The following is a 24890-nucleotide window of genomic DNA, read 5'->3' as shown; positions in this document are numbered from 1 at the left end:
TGCTGAGACTAGCTTTGAACTTGTGATCCTCCGGCCTCAGCCTCCCAAGCCACTGGGATTACAGATGGGCACCTCCGCACCTGGCAATCCACCAGTTTTTAATTAGAGCAGCATTGCTCATGCCTGATAAAATAATTCTGGCTTCTTATAAATAAATATGGGAAAACTCAGGAAGAAGCCTGGCATTTTGTGATTCATTCCCTCTCCTCCTCTGGGCAGAGAGGAAAGGGCTGCCAGCGGCAGGCGTGCTTTCAAGGTTCTCTTGATTTATGCAGTCACAGCCTCTGACCTCACTCCCCCCTGCGGTCTAACCGAGGACATTGAGGCCTAGAGAGGCTCTGAGGAAGTGCCAGGTGTAAAGGTGAAGAATATTGCGGGCCCAGGTGCAGCCTGAACGTTCGGGAAGCTAGCAGAGGCCGGGGTGTGGGCGGCTTGGTCACCAGGCAGATCAGCATTATCTGATGGCGGGTGAGTTGATGGGGCAGATCCCCAGAGAGGCAGAGCTCTCCTTGAGCAAGTATCGCTCGCTTAAAAACTTTGTTAAGAAAGGAGATCCCCTGTTACATCCTCTTAAATTATACAGAAAAAAATCCAGTTAAGTCACCATAATACGCAAGGGACATCTTTGAAATGTGTTTTTCAAAGGTAATGAATGTAAAATAAATGACCTTAAAAGAGGTTAACACTGAGTAGCTGCTATCTTACTGGTGGGATGCCTGAGATCCACGTCTGAGCCCTTCTTAAAACAGACATCCCAGGATTAAAATTTCCCTTGAGGTGATTGCTCCCTCAGACCCCAGACACAGCTTTGTAATATTAAGGCTCAGCTTTCTTCCAGAACGTACAACTCGAATATCCACTCCTGCTTAACAAATTGATACACAAATACATAGGGATAGCTTGTACCTTATTTGATTTTGTGCTTTGGTTTACAGATCTGTCTTTAATTTCTCTTGTAGTTCAAACTTCCCTTGTAAATAAAAATATATCATACAATTTTTAGTTCAAGTTTTATTCAGATTCTTTTAGTATGTCAGTGTTGTTGGCAGCGGGGGGCCAGGAGAGGTGTGGGTTCTAGGCTGGTTTGAAATGACCTACGAACATAACCAGCTGGTATGCCGAGCTCGGTCCCGGCTTGCACACTAGTTTGACAGACCATCAGGGAGGACATTCTTTAGTCGGTGGGAGGAATATGAATATAGTCTTGGGTATTTAATATGAAGAAAGTTTATAAAATGTAAGGGTAAAAGTCATTGGTGTGGGAAGTAGATGATGATACATTACGAACTCATTTTGGGGTTCCCCCACCACCCCAGTGCTGGGGATGGAACCCAGGGCCTCAAGCATTGGGGGGCAAATGCTATACCACTGAGCTACCCGCCCGCTCATTGGTGTTTAGAAAGTATCTGTACTTTTATACCCCGCCCCCACTTCACACCTAAGAAGAGATCAGGACGTATGTGCACAAAGGTGGCAGTTCGTGGACATGGTCCCTGAACCAGCAGGCAGCATCAGCATCAGCAGGAAGCCGGCTAGGACCCCTCCTCAGGCCCCAGCCCCCTAGGACTCTGGGAGCCCGGCCCTGGGGAGTGTTTCCATGAGCCCTTCAGGGAGGTGGCCCAACTTCGAGACTCACTTCACTAAGGTGCTAATGGTGACATCTTGGTGGTGGAGTGCATATAAATTCTCCACTAATAGAAGACCATTTTTAAATGAAGAGGGTTTTCATGGCATTCTGCAAATTTCAATTTTTTAAAAATTTTCATTCAGTTTAAAATACTTCCAAATTTCCCTTTGATTTATTCTTTATCTAGGAGTGTATTATTTCATTTCCAAATATCTGAGTATTTTCCACAAATCTTTCTATTATCGATTTTTTATTTAATGCTATGGCACTTGGTATGATGCGAAACTTTTAAAATATTTTGCTGCCCTTTGTTTCGCAGCCTAGAATAGGACTAGTTTGGCAAGTAGTTTATGTACACATGAAAGGAATCACAGACTTGGACCGTGTGATGACGTTTTCATTAATGATGGACTACATATACAAGCTGTCCCGTAAGAACATTTCCAGGGGGTGGCTCATGCATTCCTCACATGCTTATGGTGACACCAGTATAAACGAGCCTGCTGCACTGCAGCTGTGTTAAAGTAGAGCACAGCCAGGTCAGCAGCTCACATCCGTATCCCAGCTGCTTGAGCATCTGAGGCAGAAAGATCACAAGTTCAAGGCCAGTGGGCGACTTGGTGACACCCTGTCTCAAAATAAAATTTTAAAAGGAGCTAGGGGTGTAGCTCACTGGTAGAGCACTGGCTTAGCATGTGTGAGGTTTGATCCCGTTACCTTGGTATCACAAAAAAAAAAAAAAAGAAGAAGAAGAAGAGGAGGAGGAGGAGAAGGAGGAGGAGGAGGAGCTGGGCACAGTGGTGCACGCCTATAATCCCTATGACTTGGGAGACTGAGGCAAAAAGATCACAAGTTCAAGGCCAGCCTCAGCAACGTAGCAAGACCCTCAACAACTTAGTGAAATCCTATTTTAAAGTAAAAAATAAAATAGGACTAGAAATATAGCTTGGTGGTAAAGTACCCCTGGGTTCATTTCCCAGCTCTGCAAAAATATAGTATATAGTCATAGGCAGTGCATGAGCTTGACAATGATAATGTATTTTTAATCATGATTTTAAAGTATCCTCCTCCTTAACAGGGGAAAAAATGAAAGTTTTATTGTAGAACAGTAAGCCCTGTTGTCCCAGCAGCAGCCTCTTGGGTCTCTTGTTTACCAGGTGTCTTGGTTGGTCAAGAGCTGGTGAGTGACTGACCTGTACAGCCCAGGTCTGTTTGGGTACACTCTCTGTTCCTCCAACAGTGTGCTTCCCGGGGCAGATCCCCGCTGTTAAGCAGTGCTGACTGTATGCCGTGCTGACTGTATACCGTGCTGCACTGGAGAGAGTATTCCACGTGTCTGTTGGATCACAGTGGCTGACAGTGTTCAGATCTTCTCTGTTCTTGCTGAGTTTCTGCCTACTGGTTCTATCAAATATTGAGAAGAGGGTATTAAAATCTCTATGTATAATTATGGATTTGTCTATTTCTCCTTGCAGTTCGATAGGTTTTTCCATCATATGTTTGAAATTCTGTTGTGTCTACATATTTAGATTTGTTAATTTCTTGACTAATTGTCTCCTTTATCCTCAACCCTAGCAGTGTTCTTTATTTTGATACCTACTTTGTGTAACACTAATATCCACTTCAGTGTGCCACTGACGTTAGCGTGGTATACCTTTGCCCATTCTTTTTTATTTAATCTATTTGTGCCTTTATTTATGAATGTATGTGTTTATTTTGGTGCTGGGGTTTTAACCCAGGTTGTCATGCATGCCAAGCACACGCTCTACCCCTGTGTTCCAGTCCCAGCCCCCGACCCAGCCCCATATTTGTCTTTGTTTGTAGTGCTTCTTGAAGGCAATGCAGACTTGGTTCTTGCTTTTTTTTTAATCCAATTTGATGATCACTGTCTTTTATTTGAGGGGTGTTTTGATCACATTTGTAATGTGATCATGGTTTTGTATAAACTGATCATTCTGTTGTTCCTTTTCTTTTTGTCCCACCCATTTTTCCACCTTTCGATTGTTGGTTCAGTTGTTTGTTTGTGGTACTGGTAACTGAACCCAGTGGCTTTGCTCATGCCAGACAAGCAGCGGGCCACCAAGCTACAACCCCAGCCCTTTTTATTTTATTTTGAGACAAGGTCTTGTTAAGTTGTCCAGGCTAGACTCCAACTCATGATCCTCCTGAGTAGCTGGGACTAGAGACATGCACCACTGCACTTAGAATTAATTGGAAATTTTTGATGATTCCATTTTATTTCCTCTGTTGTTTTATTTGCTATAAATCTTTAACTGTCGTTTTTGTGGTTGCTTTAGAGTTTATAGTGCACATCTTTAACTTATCACAGTGTGTTTACAATCAGTATTATACCACTTTACACATAGTATAAAAACTATAGAATACCTCCTCTTCACCACCCCCTTCTGATCTTTCCACTATTATTGTCATACATTTTGCTTTTTACATAAACCCATACTGCATTGTTATTATTTTTGTGTACCAATTATATTTTATAGAGGTTTAAATAATAAAAACAATCTTCCAAACCTCTTGTGTGTTTACCCACGTGGTTACCATTTCTAGTGCTTTTCATTCCTTCATGTAGGCACAGATTTCCATCTGGTATTATTTTCTTTCTGTTTGAAAAACTAACATTTCTTATCACGTGGCGTCTGCTGGTAATGAATTCTCTCGGCGTCAGTGTGTTCGAAAGTCTTTATTTGACCTTTTTGGAAAGACAGTTTTGATGGGTATAAAATTGTAGGATGAGGCTGTCATGCTGGGCTTTTTTAATTCCTTTCAGCACATTACAAAACTTAATGCCAGAGCATCCTCACTTACGTGTTTCTGACAATAAATCTTCTATCATCTTTACTTTGTTTCTCTGAACAGAAAGTGTCTTTTTATTCCTCTGGATGATTTTAGGATTTTATCACTGTTTTGGAGCCATATGAATATGACAAGCCTCTACACAGTTTTCTTCGTGGTTCTTCTGCTTGGGGTTTGCCTGGCTTCTTGGTTCTGTGACCGTCTCTCTCCTTTTCTCTTCCCCAGGCATCTCCTCTCCTTTGGGGAGCTCCAGCTATGTGGATTAGGCCTCCACTGGGCGGCTGAAGGTTGTTCTGTCCCTCTGATGCCTGTCGCTGGTTCATCTCCTCCCACACTGCCTGATCTGTGACTTATCCCCTGTATCTTTCACCTCTCATACGTGCTTTTCACTCTAGAAGTTTAGTGTGTCTTTTCTTTCTCTTCCAGATCTCCAATTTTTAAATATATGGAATACACTTATAATACTTCTTTTATCTTCCTTCTCTGCTGATTCCATCATCCCTGTGAGTTTGGGCCAGTTTTGATGGACTCTTCCTTGGGTTTCGTTGTGGGGCATATATTTCTTGTTTGAAGCTGTTGATTTTTTTTACTTTTGTTGGATGCTACCTATGAACTCTGCGTCATTGATTTGCATTCCTACACATTTTACTGTATTTGTTCCAGGATGCAAGTAAGTCATCTTAAAATGATTTGGCTTCTAGGACTTGCTGTCAACACGCCACTGCACTGTCCAAGGCTCGTTTTTGCTGGCTAGTAAAGCGTGACTCTTCCCCGCTCCGATGGCCCCGTGAGTCTCCAGGTTTCTCTGTCCGGGTGTCGGGAGTAGGTGGTATTTGTGCTCTCCACGAGCCGGACGCTACTACCTCTAAGAGTTTCCTGTGAGTTTTCCCAGCCATGGCTGCTCTCCTCACCCCCAAGGGCAGCCCCCTGTGGCAGCCCGAGCTCCCTTTCAGGGTTCCTCTCTGCTTTCTGGTGCTCTGTCCTGTGACTCCTCAGGGTCGTGGCCCGCTCGCCCTCAGCTCCTGAGCATCCGCCTTTCCTGTGTATCTCCTCCCCACACCTCAGCCTGGAAGCAGGTGGGGCCATGGTGGGATCCTAGTCTTATTTTCCTGTCTCTCAGAGATCACTGCTTCTCATTATCTGGTGTCCCATATCATCATGTCTGTTGTGTTATATGTTCTCTTCATTTCTTTTTATTGATTCATGTGGAAAAATAAATCTGGTCTTTATTACTCTTTTGACCAGAAGTAGAAATCTCTGCCAGGATTGGTGGTGTGTGCCTGTAATCCTAGTTTACAGGATTAAACTCTGGAGGCTGAGGCAGGAGGATTACAAGTTTGAGGCCAACCTCAGCAACTTAGTGAGGCTCTAAGCAACTTAGCAAAATCCTATCTCTAAAAAACTAAAATAAAATAAAAGGACTAGGGATATGGCTTAGTGGGTAAGAAGTCTCTACAAAGTAATAGGTTTTTAAAAAGAAAGCCACATTTAGCATGTCTTCTACATATAGCTAAATTTAAAATTAATAAAGTAATGTAAAATACTACATTTAAACATATCATTACAAACAAAAAGTTCAAAGTAAAGTCATTTCTTCTTTTAGGGCTGAGCCTGAAGAAACACTAATTGGTTCCAATGAATTCTAAACATTGAATGATCTTCTCTAACAAATGCTCTATCTGGTTCCTATATGTTGTAGTTAATGATAGACATTTTTGGTTGTATATAGTTTTGTTTTTTAACAAGAAGAGTTTTAAGTGAGAAGAGATTTTTGTAAAATAAGTTTTTGATTTTAAATGAATACCAAATGAGAAGAGCCAAGCGTTTGTTGAGTCCTGTACCTCTGCATATTATGTGGCAGAAAAGGCACATTTTTGAAGTCAGCTGAACTCAATATCAAATTCTAGCTGTGTGACCAAATTCCAGCTGCGTGACCTTGGGCAACTAACATAAGCTCTCTGAGCTTGACTTACTTCATGTGCAAAGTGACCATGTTGTTGTGAATGTTAAATGAGGATGTGCAAAGTATCTACTCAGTGCCTGACACACAGTAGGTGCTCAAGAAATGCTTGTCTCTTCCCTGTCCCCAATCTGAGATCCTGTAGCTGACTCTTTTTTAAGAAAACCCTTTCCAAAACACCTCAAACATTCTAGTTGCCTACAACATCGACCTAAGATGTCACCCACCAAAATAATGGGGGGGGGAAGGTGGTTAGGGACAGAAGACAACAGTGTAGGGACAGCGATTCCTTGCCTGCCTTGGATACGCGGGCATGAGAGCATTTCTTCCCACCTCACATCCCAAAGGGATTATGGAAGAATCTGAGGAAACAAGGGAGCTGACAGGAGGGGCAGCCGAGCAGGGAAGGAAGGCCCAGAGATCTGCACGGAGACCGAGCTGCAGAGGGCGGTGCCGTGGGCTGAACTGGGTGCACCCCGCTGCTCACTTCTGGAGCCCCATCTCCCAGCAGGGAGACAGTCTTTAGCCAGGTGGCTAAGTCAAAAGGAGGCCAGTAGGGTAGGTCCTAAGCGGCTCTGTGTCCTCCTAAGGGGTGATCTGGACACAGACACCACGACATGCACACAGAGGAAAGGTCACATGAGGACAAGGTGAGATGACAGCCATCTGCAGGCCAAGGAGAGAGGCATCAGGAGAAGCCAAACCCGCCTACACCTCGAACCTGCAAACTGCGGTGTCTTAGTCCGCTCTCTTGTGCTGTGACTCAAAGATCTGACCAGAACAATTGCAGAGGAGGAAAAGTTTATTTGAGGGCTCACGGGTTCATAGAAGGCCGGCTCCATTCCTCAGGGTTTGAGGTGAGGCTGAACATCATGGCGGAAGAGCGAGGCAGAGGGAACCAGCTCACATTGCAATCAGGAAGCAGAGAGAGAGAGAGAGGCTCCACTCAACAGATACAAAATCTATACCCAAAGCCATGCCCAATGCCCACCTCCTCAGCCACACCCCACCACTTCAGCCACCACTCGGTTAATCCCATCAGGGGATTAATTCACTGAGTGGGTTAAGACTCTCACAACCCACTCATTTCTCCTCTGAACCTTCTTGCATTGTCTCACTCTTGAGCTTTTGGGGGATACCTCACATCCAAACCAGAACATGCGGGAAATCAGCTTCTGCCTTTTGCACCACCCAGCCTGTGGACTTGTATGGAAGCCAGCAGATGAACCCAGCAGGCCCTCCAGCCTTGGCACGTGTCGCTCCAAGTCTGTGTCCTTGCGACCCACTGTCCAGGAGGGAGACGCTGGACTAGGCATTCGTTCATTTAAACCAGATCCCTTCCATCGGCTGCACAGATGTGCGAGGGTCCTGGGGAAAGAGCCCTGATTTCAGCGAGGACTGGGGTGGCGGGGCGGAGAGGTGGTTTGACTGGAGGATGGGGTCGGGTTACAGAATTACAGGTGTGACCCTCTGGAGAGCCACTGGTGGGGAAAGAGTGTGGCGCTCTTGTTGCCTTCTAACACACCGGACCTGGTTTCAGTTCTGCCTAGGTCGGTGGCACCCCTGTCTAGGCTGACCTTGTCCAGATCCGATCTGTCCCTGCCGCCCTCCCTGAGTGTCACACTGCTGTGCTGCAACTCCAGCCGAGCAGCACCCTCTGTTTTCCTTCTCGCTGCTCCTGGCTCACCCGTAGCACAGTTAGATCCCACATCGCGAGCCCTGCTCCCTGCCAGGCCCTCTCCTCGGCTCTGCAGAGGTCAACGTGACCAGTTCCTGCAGGCCGCGGGGCTCTGCTCCCAGGCTGGTTCCATCGTGGGGTGATTGATGCCTTGCAGTTCGCCCTGCGGAGCCCTGTGGAGCCCCTGCCGAGCCCTGCCGAGCCCTGCGGAGCAGGCTGACTGACTCGGCCGATCTGACGTTCCCAGACCTGCAGGGAGGGGACCACATGCTCAGTTGGCTCAAGCTGGTGCTTGTATTTGATGCTTTCTCCAGAAATGCCAAAAACAGGGAGGGATGTTTAAAAACAATTCATAAAATTGGCAAATTGCATTGCCAACGCACAGTGCGTCTGTCCTGGGCAGTCCGCAGCTCAGCTGGGTTTGTGGCAGCACTGGTGGCAGTGAGAGGTCTGGGGGACCAGTCCCCAGAGGCGCTTTGAGGATCAAAAGAGCAGAACATGGCAGAGTGGGCTCCCGGCACCTGGGAGTCCCCTGGGAAGCCGCAGGTTAACTCCCTCTCCTGGGCAGCGTGACTGCTCCAACCTGTGCTCGGCCTGCCAACTTCACAGGAGAGGACGAGGGCATGGTGGGAGCCGTCCTGCCTCTGGAGACAGATGTCACCCTCCTAGGGCCCCTGTTAGCCTGTCCTCCCTCCCACGGTGAAGAGCTGTTCTTTGTTGTCCCAAGCCTGGGCTTCGTCTCTACTCACCGCCTTTATCTGCTCTCGCTCCTGTGCTCAGCTCCCCCTTCTTAACTGCACCCAGCTTGTTCAGATGAGACCCGGAGGCAGGACCCCTTCCTTCAGTTCCTCACCCAGTCTCCTTCCGCTCTGATGGCTCTTGCTTCCCAAGCCAAGCCTCACCAGCCCGCCACGCTTCCGGGTCACCGCCACGGACTCTCAGCCCCATCATGGAACCTTGTGACCAGCAGGTGTGCTGAGGGTCCTACGTGACCTCTGAGTAGCTCTCATCGTCCTTCCGGAAACATTTTCTCCCCATGGCTTCCATGACCTGGTCCTCTCCTGGTTTTCTTTCTGTGCTCTTCTGCTCCTTCCTGCTATTCCGTGGTGGAATGGGATCAGAATATTTATGTTACCCCAAAATTCATAGGGAGAAATCCCGTCCCTAGGATAATAGCATCAGGAGGCGTGGACTTTGGGAGCTGGTGAGGACATGGGTGGAGGCGTGGACTTTGGGAGCTGGTGAGGACATGGGTGGAGCCTCATGGATAAGATTAGTGCCCTTTCCAAGGACTCCCTCAGAAGTTCCCTCACCCCGGCCACCATGTGAGGACACGGCAAGAAGGTACCGTCTGTGAACCAGGAAGTAGCCCTCACCGGACAGTGGATTATACGGCACCTTGAACTCAGAGTTCCCGCCTCTAGAGTTGTGAGAAATCGCTTTCTATTGTTTATAAGTCACCCGTCTGGAGCATTTTGTTACAGCAGCTCGGATGGCCCAGGACACACGCTGCAGGGGTTCGTTGACACCGCACATGTCTTCCTCCACACACAGGCCAGCCTGACTCCCAGCCTGTCTCCATGGAGTCAGTGAGACCTCCTACCCAGGCTTCTCCTCTAGCTCCAGAAAAATGTGTCCCACGTTTCCATGCTAGCTCTTGCTGGATGCTCCAGAAACACCTAGAAAATCAGCATGATTATGACCCCTCAGCCTTGATCTTCCTCAGGGTTTCTATAAGACGGTACCAACACCTCTCCAGAGGCCTGAGGCAGAAACTTCAGTTTCACTCGGGCCATCATCTCCTCCTTCAGCCGTCATATCCAGTCTACCAGGAAATTCCACTGTTTCTTGCCTCTTAAATTTTTCTCAAATTCATGCACTTTCCCCAATTTTACTTCTGTCCTCCTGAGCCAAAATACCACCTGATCTTCCAAGATAATCACAACAGATCAACTTGCATCCATTCTGGTTCCAAAGTATTCTCACTGACATACAAGTCTAATCCTGTGCATAAAATTCTCTCTATTGCTTCTAGAATAAGGACAAAGCATCTTCTTGTGGCTTTGGTGTGACCTGGCCACTTCCAGACCCACCGGCCTTGCTCTGCAGCCCTGTGGATCAGCTTGGTTCTTTTGGCATTACTATAACAGAATACCTGAGATGGGATAATTTATAATGAACAGAAATGTATTGGCTCACAGTTGTGGAGGCGGGAAGCATAGCTCCTGGTGCTGGCATCCGACAGCACCTTCTTGCTCCACATTACTCGTCAGGAGGGGGGATTGCGCGCGCACTGATGCTCACAGATGCACACAGTTGGCGGGAGAGCCTGCCTGCCTGCCTCTCGGCTTCTTATGACCCATTTCAGCAATAGTGATACTAATCTATTCCTAAGAGAGCAGAGCTCTTAGGGCCCAGTCGCCTCCTAATAGTGTCACAGTGGGCGCCACATTTCAGTCTTGGAGGGGACATGCCTTTAAACCAAAGCCTGGATCTGGGCAAGGACTCACTGCTGTCTTCATTTGTTCTTCTCACTTCCTTTCAGTACAGTGTCAATTTTAGGGACGTCTGTCCCCTTACTGACAGTCTACCTGTGTGTGTGTGTGTGTGTGTGTGTGTGTGTTTACTGTGATGTTTAACATTTTTCTGGCTGGGGAGAGACGGCCCCTGATGAAGCTAGACAGTTCTTGGAGAGAGTGAGGGCCCAGCTGGGCCAGGCCTCCGACATGTACACAGACCAACCCCTGCAGAACCAGGCCTCCTCCCCTGGCCTCTCCAGCCCAGGCTGCCGTGATCCTCTGCCCAGGTCATCCAGGGCCAAGTACCAAGTGTCCAGGGACCTCACAGATCGCTCAGAGCTGCCAGGATTATTCCATTAGCCAATCCCAACCTGCTTACCAGCCCTGCCCTGCCTTTCCCCAGAAATTCCAATGAAGGCGTGGCCTGGACTCCCTTCTCTCCTGCCCCCTCTGCCTCCTGACCCCCTTGGCGCTTCCCCCAGGCCTCTGCATGATGTGCCATGCCTCCTGTCTAGGACCTGAGTGACTCAGAACTCCACGACTGGGCCAGATGTCCCTTCCCAGACCCTCGGAGCACTGGACTCCCTCCCCCATGGCTTCTGTCTCTGGTCCTTGGTTACTGTCGTTAGGAAGGCTTTGTTGATGCTGTGCTTCGTCTTCACTAGACCCCTCCATGAAGCAGGGACCCCATTGTTCCCTCTCAGGTGCAGCCCTAGAGCCACACAGAGAGACTCGGGAGGTTTTTGTTGAATGAATAAATAGGTTTGAAGATAAGGCCTAAGTTCCAGCTTGGGGCAGTTTTCTGATCAGTACCAGATGGTGATTCTTTTACCTTTACCCTCTCCATCTTTAAGGATTCCTGGGAGGAAAGTAAGCTATCTCAGCGCTTGCTGTTTTGCATTTTCTTTCCCCTTTTCAGATTAGGCTTATGAGCACAACAGTGGAGATGATAGATAAATGCATTCTTTCCCCTCTTTCAGAAGAACAGAATGGGATGGGGAAATATAGCAATAAAGATTTATTATGTAGACTCTTACTTGAAAAGGTGATGGGGAAATGAGATTGAATAAGTAGACATGTAAAATGTTTAGTCTTTTTATTATGAGAAAGGAGTGTTTATTTAAAGTAATTGGAATAGTGAAGAAAGGGAGAAAAGAAACCCAACCCTCTCTAACACACTTCCCCACATTCCTAAATATTCATTGACAGTGTGATTCTTAATGCCCATGTAGTAAGATGTCATATAGGACATTATGTTATTTACTTATTTATTTAATCTGGGCTATTATAAAAAAATTCATTATCACAAAAATGCTACAGTTAGCATTCTTTGTATATAAATCTTTGCATAAATGCATAATTTATAAAAGTGGGTGGCTGGATGGAAGAGTATGGACAGGAATACTTTCTAGGTAGGCTTTTAATCATTATTCCCTAATAAGTCTCCAGAAAAGTCGTACCAAGTTATACATCCATCAGCAGAGGAAGATGGTGCCTGCTTCCCCATGACCTGGCCATCTTTGGAGACTATAAAATACGCATGCCAACAGGCACATGTAGATGCCTACTTGACGGGTAGGAAAGGTCAATTCGTTGTTTTAATTTGCATTTCCAGTGTCAACTATTCCCAAACAGCAACATGTTCCTTTTAGTCTTTGGCACTTTGTCAATTACGTGTGGTTCTTTGCCTAGCTTTCTATAGAGCTGTTTCTCTTTTTCCTATTTATTTATAAAATCCTCTTCATAGTAAACACATCAACTTTGTTTTTGTCATATATGCAAAAATGAGCTTCCAAAGGACCATTTCTAATGACCAGACATGCAAATGGACTTTAAAGAAAAGAATGTGTGACCTGGTACCATATGGTAACTCTCGCTTTAATAAGAGGGCAGCTGGTTTCTCTCTATTTTGAAAATTTTGCCACTCAAACTGCATGCAGGGAGCATATATGGGAAAAAGAGTCTGGACTGGAAGTTGGGCAAACTTGACTCAGTCCTAGTTCTAGTGTTCTGTCCCTGGAGGACCAGGGACAGATTATTTAGCCTCTGCAAACCTCAGGTTTCTCACTGGGCAACAGGAATTCCTCGGGCTTGTTTTGACAAGTAAATAGCCTTAGGCAATGTGTAGTACAGACATGATAGTCCATAAATATTTTTTCCCTATCCCAGTCCCTCAAAGATGTGCTGGTCTGCGTGTACCCACACAGCCAAGTATTCTGTCTTAGTCGGAACATCTGAATTCATTCCACCTGGAGTCAGATTGGCAAACCTTCATTGATATTTTCTGAATAAGTAAATATGATAAGAGTGCAAACAAAAATAGAAAAATTCTTAGTTAACTGTGGCCCCACCACCACCACCGTACTGAGGATGGAACCAGGGCCCCGTGTGTGCCAGGTGCACTCTCCACCACTCACAACACCCTCACCCTGTTACCCATGCACCTGAACCTAGGGGAAATTTTAACTTTCCAACTCAGGGAGAGTGTTAGCAATTTAGGATCCATTGTGTCCAAGTGGTAGACAAGGTAAGACAGAACATTCTGGAGGAAAAAAAGAAACAGACAACTTCAAATGCTTGAAAATATGTGGATTTTAAATAGCATCAAAGTCTTAAAATGTTTGCACCCTTTCATTGAGTTGTATCTCAATCTGTTCTTTTCTCCCCTGTAGGTGTGGCTGGATCTCTTAAAACCTATTGTGAAACAGATTCGGAGTAAGTATATCCCCTGTGTTGAACAGTGAAGATAAATACAAAGCCAGGTGTGTTCACTGTCAGGCAGATTTTGTCACTAGTGATAGGAATTCTTTTTTTTTTTTTTTTTTTTTTTGCCCTGTGATTGCTAGTCGTCACCCGCTAATCCACATGCTATTAAATTGTGTATCTTCTGCAATTTTAATATATAACAGTTTGGCAATCAAAACCTTGCTTGGAAAATCAGATATCATTTTGATTAACAACTGAAGCCTGCTATTAAGCCTCAGGGTAATTGAGCTAGTCTCATCTGTGCTGCTGTTTCTTACTATCACTTTCCAAGGGGAAGGGTGGAGCCAACTATTCATAACATTGATTTTAGGGTTTTTGTTCTTTTCTTCAAAGCCCATAAAATCAGAATACAGTGCTGTTTGGGGAGTGGGGGTGCTCAAAGCGGGGATGATGTGCATTTTGTGTTTTGTGTATTTCTGATTGGCAAACAGTGGCAAAGCTGGGCGTGTAGACTGTGTATTGGAAAGACGAGATCAGGAGGACTTGGCAAAGGACTAGGAGAGGGGACCCCTGCTCTCTCACTCCCTTCTCACTGCCCCGCAGCACACATCTCTGCTTTGGGGTCAGGCTCTGTTCTCAAAGTCCTCCCTGCTGGTCCCCTGCAGCCAGAACCTGGGCGGGTCGGGAAGGTACTGAAGCTGCATGCCTTCGGTTGAGACGATGCTTACAGTCCCTGTGGGATTATTTTTCTGCCAAGGAAACCTCAGTGGGCCACTTGCAGTGATTTATGTGGACATAATAAACATGCAGCACGGTGTCTGTATGGCCTCATGCTGCTGAAATGGATGCTGATCATCTATCATTTAAATCACAAACGCTAAAACTGAAAGGGCCGGCACTTCCCTGATGTGTGCTGAGTGTCCCCTGGGAGCTGGCCCCGGCTGGAAGTACTGAGAGATGGCGGGGTGCTCACAGAGCCTGGGAGATGGACGCTGTCCCCAGAGTCCTCCAGGGCAGGACGGCCGTAGGAAGGCGTCTGTTTGCAGTCGCCAGGCGCATGCCAGGAGGCAGCCAGGACCTTTGTCAGGTTGAGCCAGAGCAGGGTGTCAGCTTCTTGTCTCCTCCGTGGGCTGTGACCCGCCTGCATGACAAGGCTGTCACTTTACGCTGAGCGCTGGCATCCTCCTAGCTTCAGGATTTCCAGGGATCTGAGTAGCCTCACTTCATTAGTGCCACCCGCCCCGTCTTCCTCTCCTTGCCACGGGTCTTCTGTGTCCCCGGGGCTGATGTGCAAGGTGTCTGCCTATTTTTGGAGTCAGTTGGGAATAGAAATCCAGCCTCTCTTGGCGTCAGCAGTTCCCCGTCTTGTCTCTTTCTCCCAGTTTCGTGTACAATGACCAACATCTTCACCTTACATCATTTTTTGTTTTTTTCTAAACTTGAATGTGTGATCACAATAATTAAGTCATGAAATCTGTTGTTTTCTATGTGACAAATGGAAAGTTGAGGAAAAAATGACATTTTCTTCTTGGATAACAAATACCACTGATCATTTTTGGTGCTGGGGACAAACAAACCCAGGGCTTTGTGCTTGCAGGCAAGCACTCTACCAACTGAGCTCTATCCCCGGGCCCTAAATGCCACTGTTGACATTTGGATTTCATAGATCTGGGGTGTTGCTCAGTGATGAAGCACTTGGCTGGCGTGTGCAAGGTCCTGGGTTCCATATTTCATGGAACATGGGCTCATTGCTCTCATTCCAAATAGCAGATCCTGTAAGGCTGGCCTTATATTGGAGCTTAGACACCAAAACACGAAAGTCTGTATCAAATCACAGCTTATTACAGTATAATCTATTTGATGTTCTAGTTTAATTCCCAAAAGTTATCCATCTCATTCCCCGTCTGCTGCCCTCTCCCAACCCCATCATCTACTTCCTGATTTTGTCTTAACTCACTGGAAAAAAGGGTCTGAGACCCCCCTGGAGGCAGGTCACATCTCATTTTTATGTCCTCTCCAGAGTTCAGGAGAGCACCCAGCTGCTACGAACATACTTGATGAACACATTAACACTTCCACCTTGCAGATCATTAGATATAATAAACTGCATAACTGACGAACAGTTTCATTCTTTCCTCCTCAAATTGTCTGTTACATTCAGATAAAAGCAGTCAAATAAATACATTCCTGAAGACAAATTATTTTTTAAAAAAAAACCTGAGTATAATTTAAGTCTCCAGAGAAAACATTTAATAGTTCAATATAGAACTCTTTTCGTAGTGTTATTTAAAAAACAGGTATCTGAAAAAAATATAAAAATAAAAAACAGGTATCTGTTTCTCCACAATACAAAGTCTAAAACCAGTAGCCAAACTTGGCCAGTTGCTGAGTGGATTAAGGGTGTGTTCTGGAAGCTTGGCGGGAAATGTGGTGTTTGGTGTACGATGTGCCTCACAGTCTTTTTTTCAATGACACACATCAAGTGTTGTACTGATTTTTCTTCTTCTTCTTCTTTAGGGCCAAAGCATGTTGTTGTTAAGTTTGTGGTGAAATTCTTTCCACCTGACCACACACAGCTGCAGGAGGAACTCACCAGGTCAGTGGCTTGGCAACTGGGTATTTTTTGCTCTCGTGTACAGAGGAAAAGAGAACATTAAGATTCTAAATTGATTAAACATTTCATAATATTTATTTGACCAACATCTGTTTTGTGCTCAAGAGTTTAATCCCTCTCTGCCTAGAAAAATGTGGTAAAGAGAACACTGTGTTTCCCTGTGGCCTGTTATCCTTAAGACTGCTGTGGTGAAGTCACTGGACTTAGAACCTGTTAATGTCCTATTTTCCCTCTTATATCTACCTCAACCTGAGACGGTTTTAGGAAATGAGTCTCTTCTGTGAAACCAACATGTCAGTTCATCTTGTTGCTGCCATGGATGGTGAATTGGACTTGCACCGTAGGTTCTTTTTTTGAAAGTGGGACCAAGTGGGAGTGATAGGAATGTCTGGTCAGGCCTGGCCTCATCCCTAGTCCTGCCGCTCGCTAGCTGTGAGTGACCTCTTGCTTGTTTCTTCTGTGTACCACCATTAATTCACTGGTGATAATGCCAATGGCAATGCTTGTCTGGCCAGAGCCGTTTCGAGGATTAGCGCTATTTATGTGCAGAGTGGACAGGATCCAGTGGAGACACCATTAACAGTAACTGGCATCACCACCATCAGTACCATCACCACCATCACCACCATCACCACCATCACTACCATCAGTACCATCACCAGGTGATATTCCATGAGTAAGCGGAGCTGGCAGGAACATAATGAAGACAAAATACCTCCCTTCCAAAAGCCCTCTCATTTGTGCACTAGTCTTGCCAGCCTAATTCTTGTTGCTTGCACCTTTCTAGCTATGGAATATTAAGACCGAGGTCAAAAAAGAACCACACACACACACACACACACACACACACACACACATATACATAAAAACCAAGGCCATCACCTCTTTCTCCTTCCTCTCAATATGAATACAAGATCTTGGGTAGTTGACCTGCATTTATCAAAGGGGTGAAGCTTTCATTCAGTCACCAGCTGCAAGCATTGTTCCAGGACCTGGAAACACAGTGCTGAAAAGATAAGTCTTGACCCTTGTAGAAACAGACAATGAGTAATTAAACAAGAGAAATGTCAGATCATGGCAAGAGCTCTTCAGCTAACTGAAGTAGGCTGATGTGATAGAAAGTGACTATGTGATGATGTTAGGTTGCTGGGATTGGAATACCTCTTGAGGCTGCAATAAGGATCTGTCAGTTATTTTTGGAGGTGGAGAAGGAGCAAGCAATCAAAGCCCAAGGCAGGAACAAGCCCCAATCACTTTAATGCTTAAAAGAGGGCCGATGGTGGGCATGCTGAGTACAATGGCAGTGAGGAGAGAGAGACCTGGTGACTTGTAGCATTGAAAGTTCAGCTGCCCCACGGACACATGGAGCGGAGATGAAAATCACCTCAAGTCCAGTGAGGAAGCTGTGGCAGTGGTCCAGACCAAGATGGCAGCAGGGAAGAAGATGGCAGTGTGGGGATGGAGAAGAGTAGTTGTATTTAGAGTGTACAGTGGATGTGGGGCTGTCTTGGTGATGGGTTGGAGGTGGAGACTGAGAAAACAGAAGGAGACACTTAGGTTCTCAACCTGGGTGACAGGGTGGAGAGATGAAGATGTGAGAGAGGCAGAGGGGATGGTGGATCAGGAGGGCAGAAGTCAGGGACTGGCTCCCGCCAGCTGGGTTTGAGAAACCTATTAGTCATCACATGACTGCTTCAGGAAGGCCACCAGATAACATGACTGCAGAGTTCCAGGGACAGGAGAAGACAAAGGCCTTCCTGCTACCTCGTGTTTTCTGAATGAGTTGCTACTGATTGTCTACTCCACTCTGGACCCTCAAATCAGTAAAGAGGCAAATGCAGCAGGAGTTGGCAGGAGTCATCAGCCTCCAGGGACCCCACACATGTAATAGACTTTAGTGTAGAGGAGGGTGGCCAAAGCCACAAAACCAAATGGCAAGAGACCTGGGGTGACAACAGAGAGCCCTGGTGCCTCTGAGCAGCAGCTTCCCCGGGCTACTATGTCACCATTTCTGGAGCTGGCTTTGCTCTGAGCTCAGCGTGCCGAAATAAACCTAAGGACAAGTCCAGCCTATTGGTCACCAGTGCACTTTTTCCTCCTGGAAGTCACTGGTCCTCTTTCCTGCTTAGGAAATTGGAGGCACAACTTTTTCCCTTTTTTAATTGAAAACTCTACTTTGCAAATAATTTGCACCTCTTCCATTTTTGTGGGTCATGGTCTCTAGAGCTTTGCGGTGTTCTACCACGGTGGTTCTTGTTCCAGAACTCCATGCAGCTTGTTACCAGGAAGCCACATGTGCCTGGCGTTTTGCCAACTTCTTTGTCAAGATGGATGAGTCCCTAGTTCCATGAGGTCCACTGAACCCGGCAGGTTTTTTGTTTTTATTGTTTTTGGTTTTTGACTCCCAAGGTGATCCGGTCATTTCAGAAATCTTTTCCAAGAAGAGAATTCTCTTGGCTTGATGTTGAATGAAATTGATCCAAAGTTCCTACCGTATTTATCAACTCCTGTCACCATCCGATTTGGCACAAGGCGTCACATCTAGGGAACCTCAGGGACCCACCACCTCAAGACTCCCACACTCCCATTCCTGTACAAGCAGCATGTGACATTGAAGCCATTGACAGTTCAGAGGGGTGGGTGGTGAGTGGGGGGGTGTCAGCAGTGCTCTGGGGGAGGGAGGTGCACCCCAGGACCCGGGAGACAGAGGCTGGCCTGCGGTGAGCACGCTCTAAGTTCCTCCAGCTCTGTGGTTAGCTCTTTGGGCCTCCAGGAATAGCTTTCGGCTTCCCATTTATATAGCTAGAAATTAAATTGTACTTTGCTGTTCAACAGGAAGCTGAATTCCTTTCTATTTATTGAACTGCACATGCAGTGGACTCTGTCACATTGACACCCGCACCCAGGCTTCTAGAAGGAGCCAAGTCTTTAACTTAGGTGCAGGTGAAGAACAGCAGCTGGGTGGGTGGTCTTTGGAGACATTACCAGAACTTTCCTCCTTGCAGAGCTCAGAATCTCCCTGGGCTAACAGTGGAGCCACACTTTGCTCCTGCCTTCCCTGGCGCCTGTCTTCAGGAGCTCCTTTCTGCCTGGCTGTGTTCTTGTCACAGTACAGGTCTCCCGCCAGCGATTGCAGCTCCGGGACACCAGCCGAAGCATTCCCTTGGACTGGCAGGGAAATTGTGAATTACATTCATTTAATGAAACACGATTAAGAACTTCCAAATGAAATAAAATAGTCTTGTTGCAGATAAGACATTGGAGGGGGTGACATGTGACTTCCATTCTCTGTCGAGTAGACCCCCCTCCCCCCATGAGCCCTTCCCCACCGGAAGCGAGCGCTGATTCCGTGGGAGCTCCCGGAGCAGAGTCAGCTCTGGCTCCATGGAACTGATTGGAATCGCCCCCGTGTGTAGCACAGAGGTGTCCCCGAGTCTCTGAAGTCAGCATCACAGCCAGCACGCTCAGTTCATAGCGCATGTCCGAGAAAGGCGACGGAGTCAGTCCCAGGAAGGTGTTTCTCAGGTTACCGGACCTCAGAACAGGAGGAATCAGCGTGAAGTAAATATATGTGCTGTCAGGGCCCAGGGCCACCTCACAGCCCCCTGAGATCATCACCAAAGGCCCCGAAGCCTGTGGACGCTGAGCGTGAATCTGCCCATGAACACTGGATCCTGTGTTTGAAGTGGGCCCAAATGGGTGAATGTAAGGCTTGTAAAACCTAAGGCCCCCCTGCTTGAAAAACTAGCCACGTACTTTAGTGGCAAAGCCTGCAGCACTGTGAAGTGATGGTCCAAAGGACAGTGGCCAGTGGCCAGTCCAGAAAGACCCTTCGGCAGGCACCCTTCCCTTTGAGACCTCTGTGCTGGCGATGAGGCTGCTTCACATCCTCTGCTGTTCCCTTTGACTCTCCAGAGGTGGAGTCTACGTGGGGAACAGCAGGAGAACAGGAGCGGACCCTGGGAGCTTAGGTCAGGGTCAGCGGCTGTCACCTGTGGAGCTGTAGTGTTTTCTGCTTTGTTTGGTTTTGGTTGCCATTTACACAGTCGCCCCTGTGGCTTCTTTTAATTCTCAGTGGTGGAACTTTCTTGATGACTTGAAGTGGGTTAATTATTCTTTTATGAAAAAAATTGCTAGAATTGAATGAACGTGTTTGTTCTAGTCAGATTTCCACATATTGCTCATTTAATTCTTTATGGCAACCTGGGGTTAACATTGTTAAAGACCTTGGTTTAGAATTTAAAATAACCTGTTGTTATTATAGAAGTCTTAACTATACATCATGGAATGTTAGAGTATGTAACTAAGAAAGTAAAACAACTGCTTTCCTGTTGCCCATCATACTAGTGTGACAACCTTTCTGATTTTTCCTCTGTGTATATATGTACTTTTAATCTCATTGAACACCTGGGCCATACCCAAACTTCCCCTTTTCCCCGACAGTCACTATGTCTGTTGATTCTAGAGTCAGTTCCACTGTCTGACCGCGTTACAGCCGCTTGTCGTTCCTCTGGGTCTCTTTAATCTAGCATGGTCCCTCTGTTTTTCCCTCTAGAGACTGTCCTGTTATACTGCAAACTTCTGTCTTGAATTGGCCACATCACTTCCTTCTGGGGTTATTTCGCTTCATCCTTCAAACTCTTGTGTTTTCCTGAAAACTGGAAATTTGTTTTAAAGACTCAGTAGCTGCAGTTACTCTGGTGTTGGACCCCGTCCTAAGCCATGCTGTGTGCTTCCCGTTTCGTTCATGATCCAAGATCGTTCCCTGACGTAGGTGGTGGCATTCCGATCCTTCCGTTGTGAAGTAGGCTGGTGTCACTTCGGCCCTTCGTGAAAGTCCCTTTTCTAAATGATATTCATACCACCCACAGTCCTCGCCAGTCAGTCGTTTCCTCGGGCTGTGGAACGAGGGTTCTCTGACCTGACACTCCTGCCATGCTGAGTTGGCCTTCCGAGAGTAAATCTGTGCCTCAGTCACCTGGGCCCCCCGGGAGAGGCAGGAGACAGATTCAGTTCCTGGCCTTGCCTTGGGTGGCCAGTTTTTGAATAGGGAGTTGCAGTGATATATTCCATTTCTGCTTTCCCTCTCTCTCTCCCCCTGACTGCCATCAGACGTGTGAATCTTCATTAATTCAGTGAACTCATTAAGGTACTTTAATTATTCCGATTGCTGTTCAAGTTGTCACAACTTTGGCCATAGGAGGCGATTTAGGATACTTCTCTTACCCTTCTGGTTTAACTCATTTACTGCCTCGCTTCCCAGAATAGCTACATACTCCAGGCCCTTGCTCCCTTCTCCGGGACCTGGCATCTCTGATTTCTCCAGGGACCTCCCTCTGTGTCCTCCTAGTGGTAATTGTGTGAAGGACAGAATCAGGTTGCTAAGGGTTGCTATGGAGGGGACTCTGTCACAGGCAATGGCAGGATGGCCCTGCAGTCACAACCCTTCAAAAACTGTCTGAGTTTATGTTTTCAAGTCCATTTAAACAGTGCAGTTTTTACTTAATTTCTCTAATGTATACAGACCTCTTTTATACCAAAAATGATGACTTGCTTTACACACAAAATAAAGAAAAGAACTTCACTATGACTTAAATTGCATTTTACAGATCTGGAAATCAAGGCTTATTGAAGGAGCTGGGTAAACACCACACCTCGGAAGAAATACCTAGTCTTTCTGATTCATTGGCAAAGCTGTTGCTAACCACAATGAACTGCCACAGTTGTCTGCGCCATGAGCTAGTTTAGACTATGTTGACTGATCCTGTGAAAAAATTGTGATTGTTTCACACACACACACACACACACATATATGGGGTCATAGGTTGTGAATTTACATCTGGACTGCTCTCTCCAAATAAAATGAAGCCTTACTCATTGCATGTGACGATTACAGCGTGTCCCTCATCTTGCTAGGGAGGTGGGGACTGAATCACCAGTTAGTGGCCACACAGCCCTCTGGCCCTGTAGACTTTCATGCTTCCTTTAAGTTCCTCACAGAGTGCACAGGTGGCCAGGAGTGAGTCTGCCTCTGATTCTGTCCCTCCTGCTCCTGTTGTGTGATGCCCATCTCTGTTGACCTTTGCAGGTACCTGTTTGCTCTGCAGGTGAAGCAGGACCTGGCTCAAGGCAGGTTGACGTGTAATGACACCAGCGCTGCTCTTTTGATCTCACACATCGTACAATGTAAGTTCCGTTGGCTTCCTCTGGAAGTCACGCTGGAAACGCCACAGTGACCTGACTGATGGGGGACGTTGTGTCCATACACACTCAGGCAACAGTGAGATTGTCATTTTTGCAATTAGCATGAATGCCTGGAAGAGAAAGGGCACCCCCGGGTGACTTCATGTTCATTAACTATGACTTCTGTGTCCTGCTGTTGGTCCACTTTTTCGAGGATACTGATGCAATTGATGTGTCAGTTGTCTCAAAGGAGAAAATGGATAATGGTGACCAAATACATCAAACTTGTATTGTCCTGTCCTTGATTTTAATATTCATCATAATGGCCCTTTGGCCTTTAGACACAAAACTGCTGCAGAATTCACTTCTCTCTCAAGTTTCACAGAGGACACTTGGGGAGCAAGTGAGTGTCATGATCATAGAATGCCATTGCATTTGAAGAGGACAACAAAAGGCAAGTGACCAGAAGAAAAGACCGCTTCAGTGTGTTGACCCTAGTGCAATACTTACCTCCTTTATAGGGACTTGTGAAAAAGAGTGTGCCATAGGATCACAGAAGCAGCCCAGATGTGTTTGCTAGCTTTCCAGGGCTGTGACAGATACCTGAGGAAAGCACTTTAGAGGAGGGAAGATTCATTATGGCTCACACTTCTAAGGTCTCAGCCCATAGCTGTTTGGCCCCATCATTATGGGCCCTTGGTGAGGCAGAATGTCGTGGCAGGGAGCTGCTCACCTCATGGCAGCCAGAAAGCAGAGAGAGCTAGCAAGAGCGGGTGCAAGAACGAGGTCTAGTGCTGCCGCGCGAGCCCCCAGGGACAGCCCCTCCAAGGAGGCCGCCGTCCTGCCGCTTCCATTCAGCCGCAGATCTCTCAGTGGATTAAGCCATGGATGGAACCCCCACCACCCATCACTTTCCACAAGCCCCACCTCTGAACGTGGCTGCATTGGGGACCAAGCCTTCAACACGAGAACCTGTGGGGGACATTCCGGATTTCAACCCTACTGCCAGACTTACAACTCCTAAGAAACTAAGAATTGAGGTGATTCCCCATGTCCAGTCAGTCCCCGCTGCCCTCAGATTCTACGACTGCAGATGTGCCTACTCACTAACAGTGACCCCAGATGGCTGCTTGTGCACTTCCGTGGTTATCTGCAGAAATACCCGGGACAGTAAACAACTCGCCTCACCTGATGCACACGTTCCCAGCTGACTCAGCAGGGCTGAGCTCTGCCTTCACATTACGACTCTCGTGCTGTTAACAAGTGTCCTCTTCACAGTCCGTTTAATGCCATGCTTTTCAAATTGTTGTGCTACTGTTGATGATTTCACTGTTCAGATGGGGCCTAATCACAGTCCAAAGTGCCGTCTAGGGTCCCTAAGCGTAGCGTGATGTGCCTATGGAGAAAAGACGTGTTAGATGAACTGTATTCAGGCACAAGATCTGCTGTTGGCCATGAGTTCTGTGTGAACGACTCGGCAATGAGTGTTGAACAAGATGTCTTTCAGAGAAACGCCTAACACAGGGTCTCAGCTAATGAAAACATTTTCTCAAGAGTTTTGCAGAACCTGATCCTGTATTTCACCCAGGGACAACATTTCAGCAGTCACAAATTCAGTGTTTATGGTGAATTTTAAATTGCCACCACCTTGAATAACAAGTATCAACTGTCCTTTTTTGAGCCCAGATAGAAGGAATTGCAGAAAAATCAGGGCGGCCATTGTCAAGGCAACTGAGAACAATGGCAGTATGCCAGAGACGGCTCTCACGGCTGCTGTTTTCTGTGATGGAAGGCATCACTTTTACTCTGATTAGGGAGGGTCAACCAAGTCCAGAGAGGGCAGTCGGGAGTCAGTGTTACTGGTCATCACAGCAGGAAGCTGGTGAGGAAGTGGCTTCTCCAGGGGCCAGGTGTTGCCAGGGGAGTTGGTGCTGTTCTGGGCAGAGAAGTATTCTCAGGGGGTGTGATTCATGGCAGCCTGTAGGCAGACCCTGCTTGACGGTGGAGGTGCATTGCCCACAGTGTGACAGGCTGCTCATCATGGGACGAGAGGTAGGCTTCATAGCAACCACTCACTGGCATTTCATCAAAATAACTGGACTGTGGTCCTCAGGCTACTCGTTATTAAGCTCATTGTATAGAGTATAGGAAACCGAGAAAAAGGCATGCTATCCCAGGGGCCTTACAGCTAGAGTTGTTCTGGGCACACCTATTATTTTGAAGTTCCATGTTGTAAATTTGCCCATTACATCAATTTCAAGAACTAAGTTGAGGTTGTATGAGATAATGAATTCTATTTCTTATGGATGAAAATTTTATAAGACTTTGCAACCTGACCCATTATTTCTGACAACAGGAATACAAGAAGTATAATAAATTCTAAAAAACAAAAAATTTTTTTGGAGGAAACACTAGATTTCTACTCACACTCATTTATAGTTCTTCTTACTCCCCAGGATAAAGATTTTGAGTTTTGCACTAATAATTGTTGTATTTAAGGGTTTCAAAGGTTGATTTTGCAAAATCCTGAAACTCCAGGAACTGATTAGAATCGTACATGATCATCCATGTCTAGAATTTATTACCAAGAAAGGAAGGGACCCCAGTGGGGAGGAAAGAAAGGAGAAATGACTTCTGATGTTCTGTAAAACAAGGGGACGCCTGTGGTTCATGACAGTTAGTTGAATATTTCAGAAAAGATTGTACAAAGGATTTCGAATGTTCCCAACACAAAGAAATGATGTTATGTTAAGGTCATAAATATGCAGTCACCTTGATCTGATCTTTACACA

At 46.4% G+C, this 24890-nt stretch overlaps 1 protein-coding gene across 3 annotated transcripts in view; it reads left to right on the top strand.

The window, feature by feature from the left end:
- Positions 1 to 24890, top strand: part of Farp1 (FERM, ARH/RhoGEF and pleckstrin domain protein 1) — a 266176-nt gene that overhangs the window by 174361 nt on the left and 66925 nt on the right. For all 3 annotated transcript variants that reach the window (XM_047553352.1, XM_047553350.1, XM_047553351.1), the window contains exons 4-6: positions 13268 to 13310; positions 15819 to 15897; positions 22004 to 22101. In XM_047553352.1, the coding sequence (XP_047409308.1) occupies positions 13268 to 13310; positions 15819 to 15897; positions 22004 to 22101 (220 nt within the window). The remainder of the gene's footprint in view (positions 1 to 13267; positions 13311 to 15818; positions 15898 to 22003; positions 22102 to 24890) is intronic.

This window comes from Sciurus carolinensis, chromosome 5 (assembly GCF_902686445.1).
Source record: "Sciurus carolinensis chromosome 5, mSciCar1.2, whole genome shotgun sequence".
NCBI lineage: Eukaryota > Metazoa > Chordata > Mammalia > Rodentia > Sciuridae > Sciurus > Sciurus carolinensis.
Note: the sequence above shows the minus strand (reverse complement) of the source record. Positions and strands in the feature narration are given on the sequence as shown.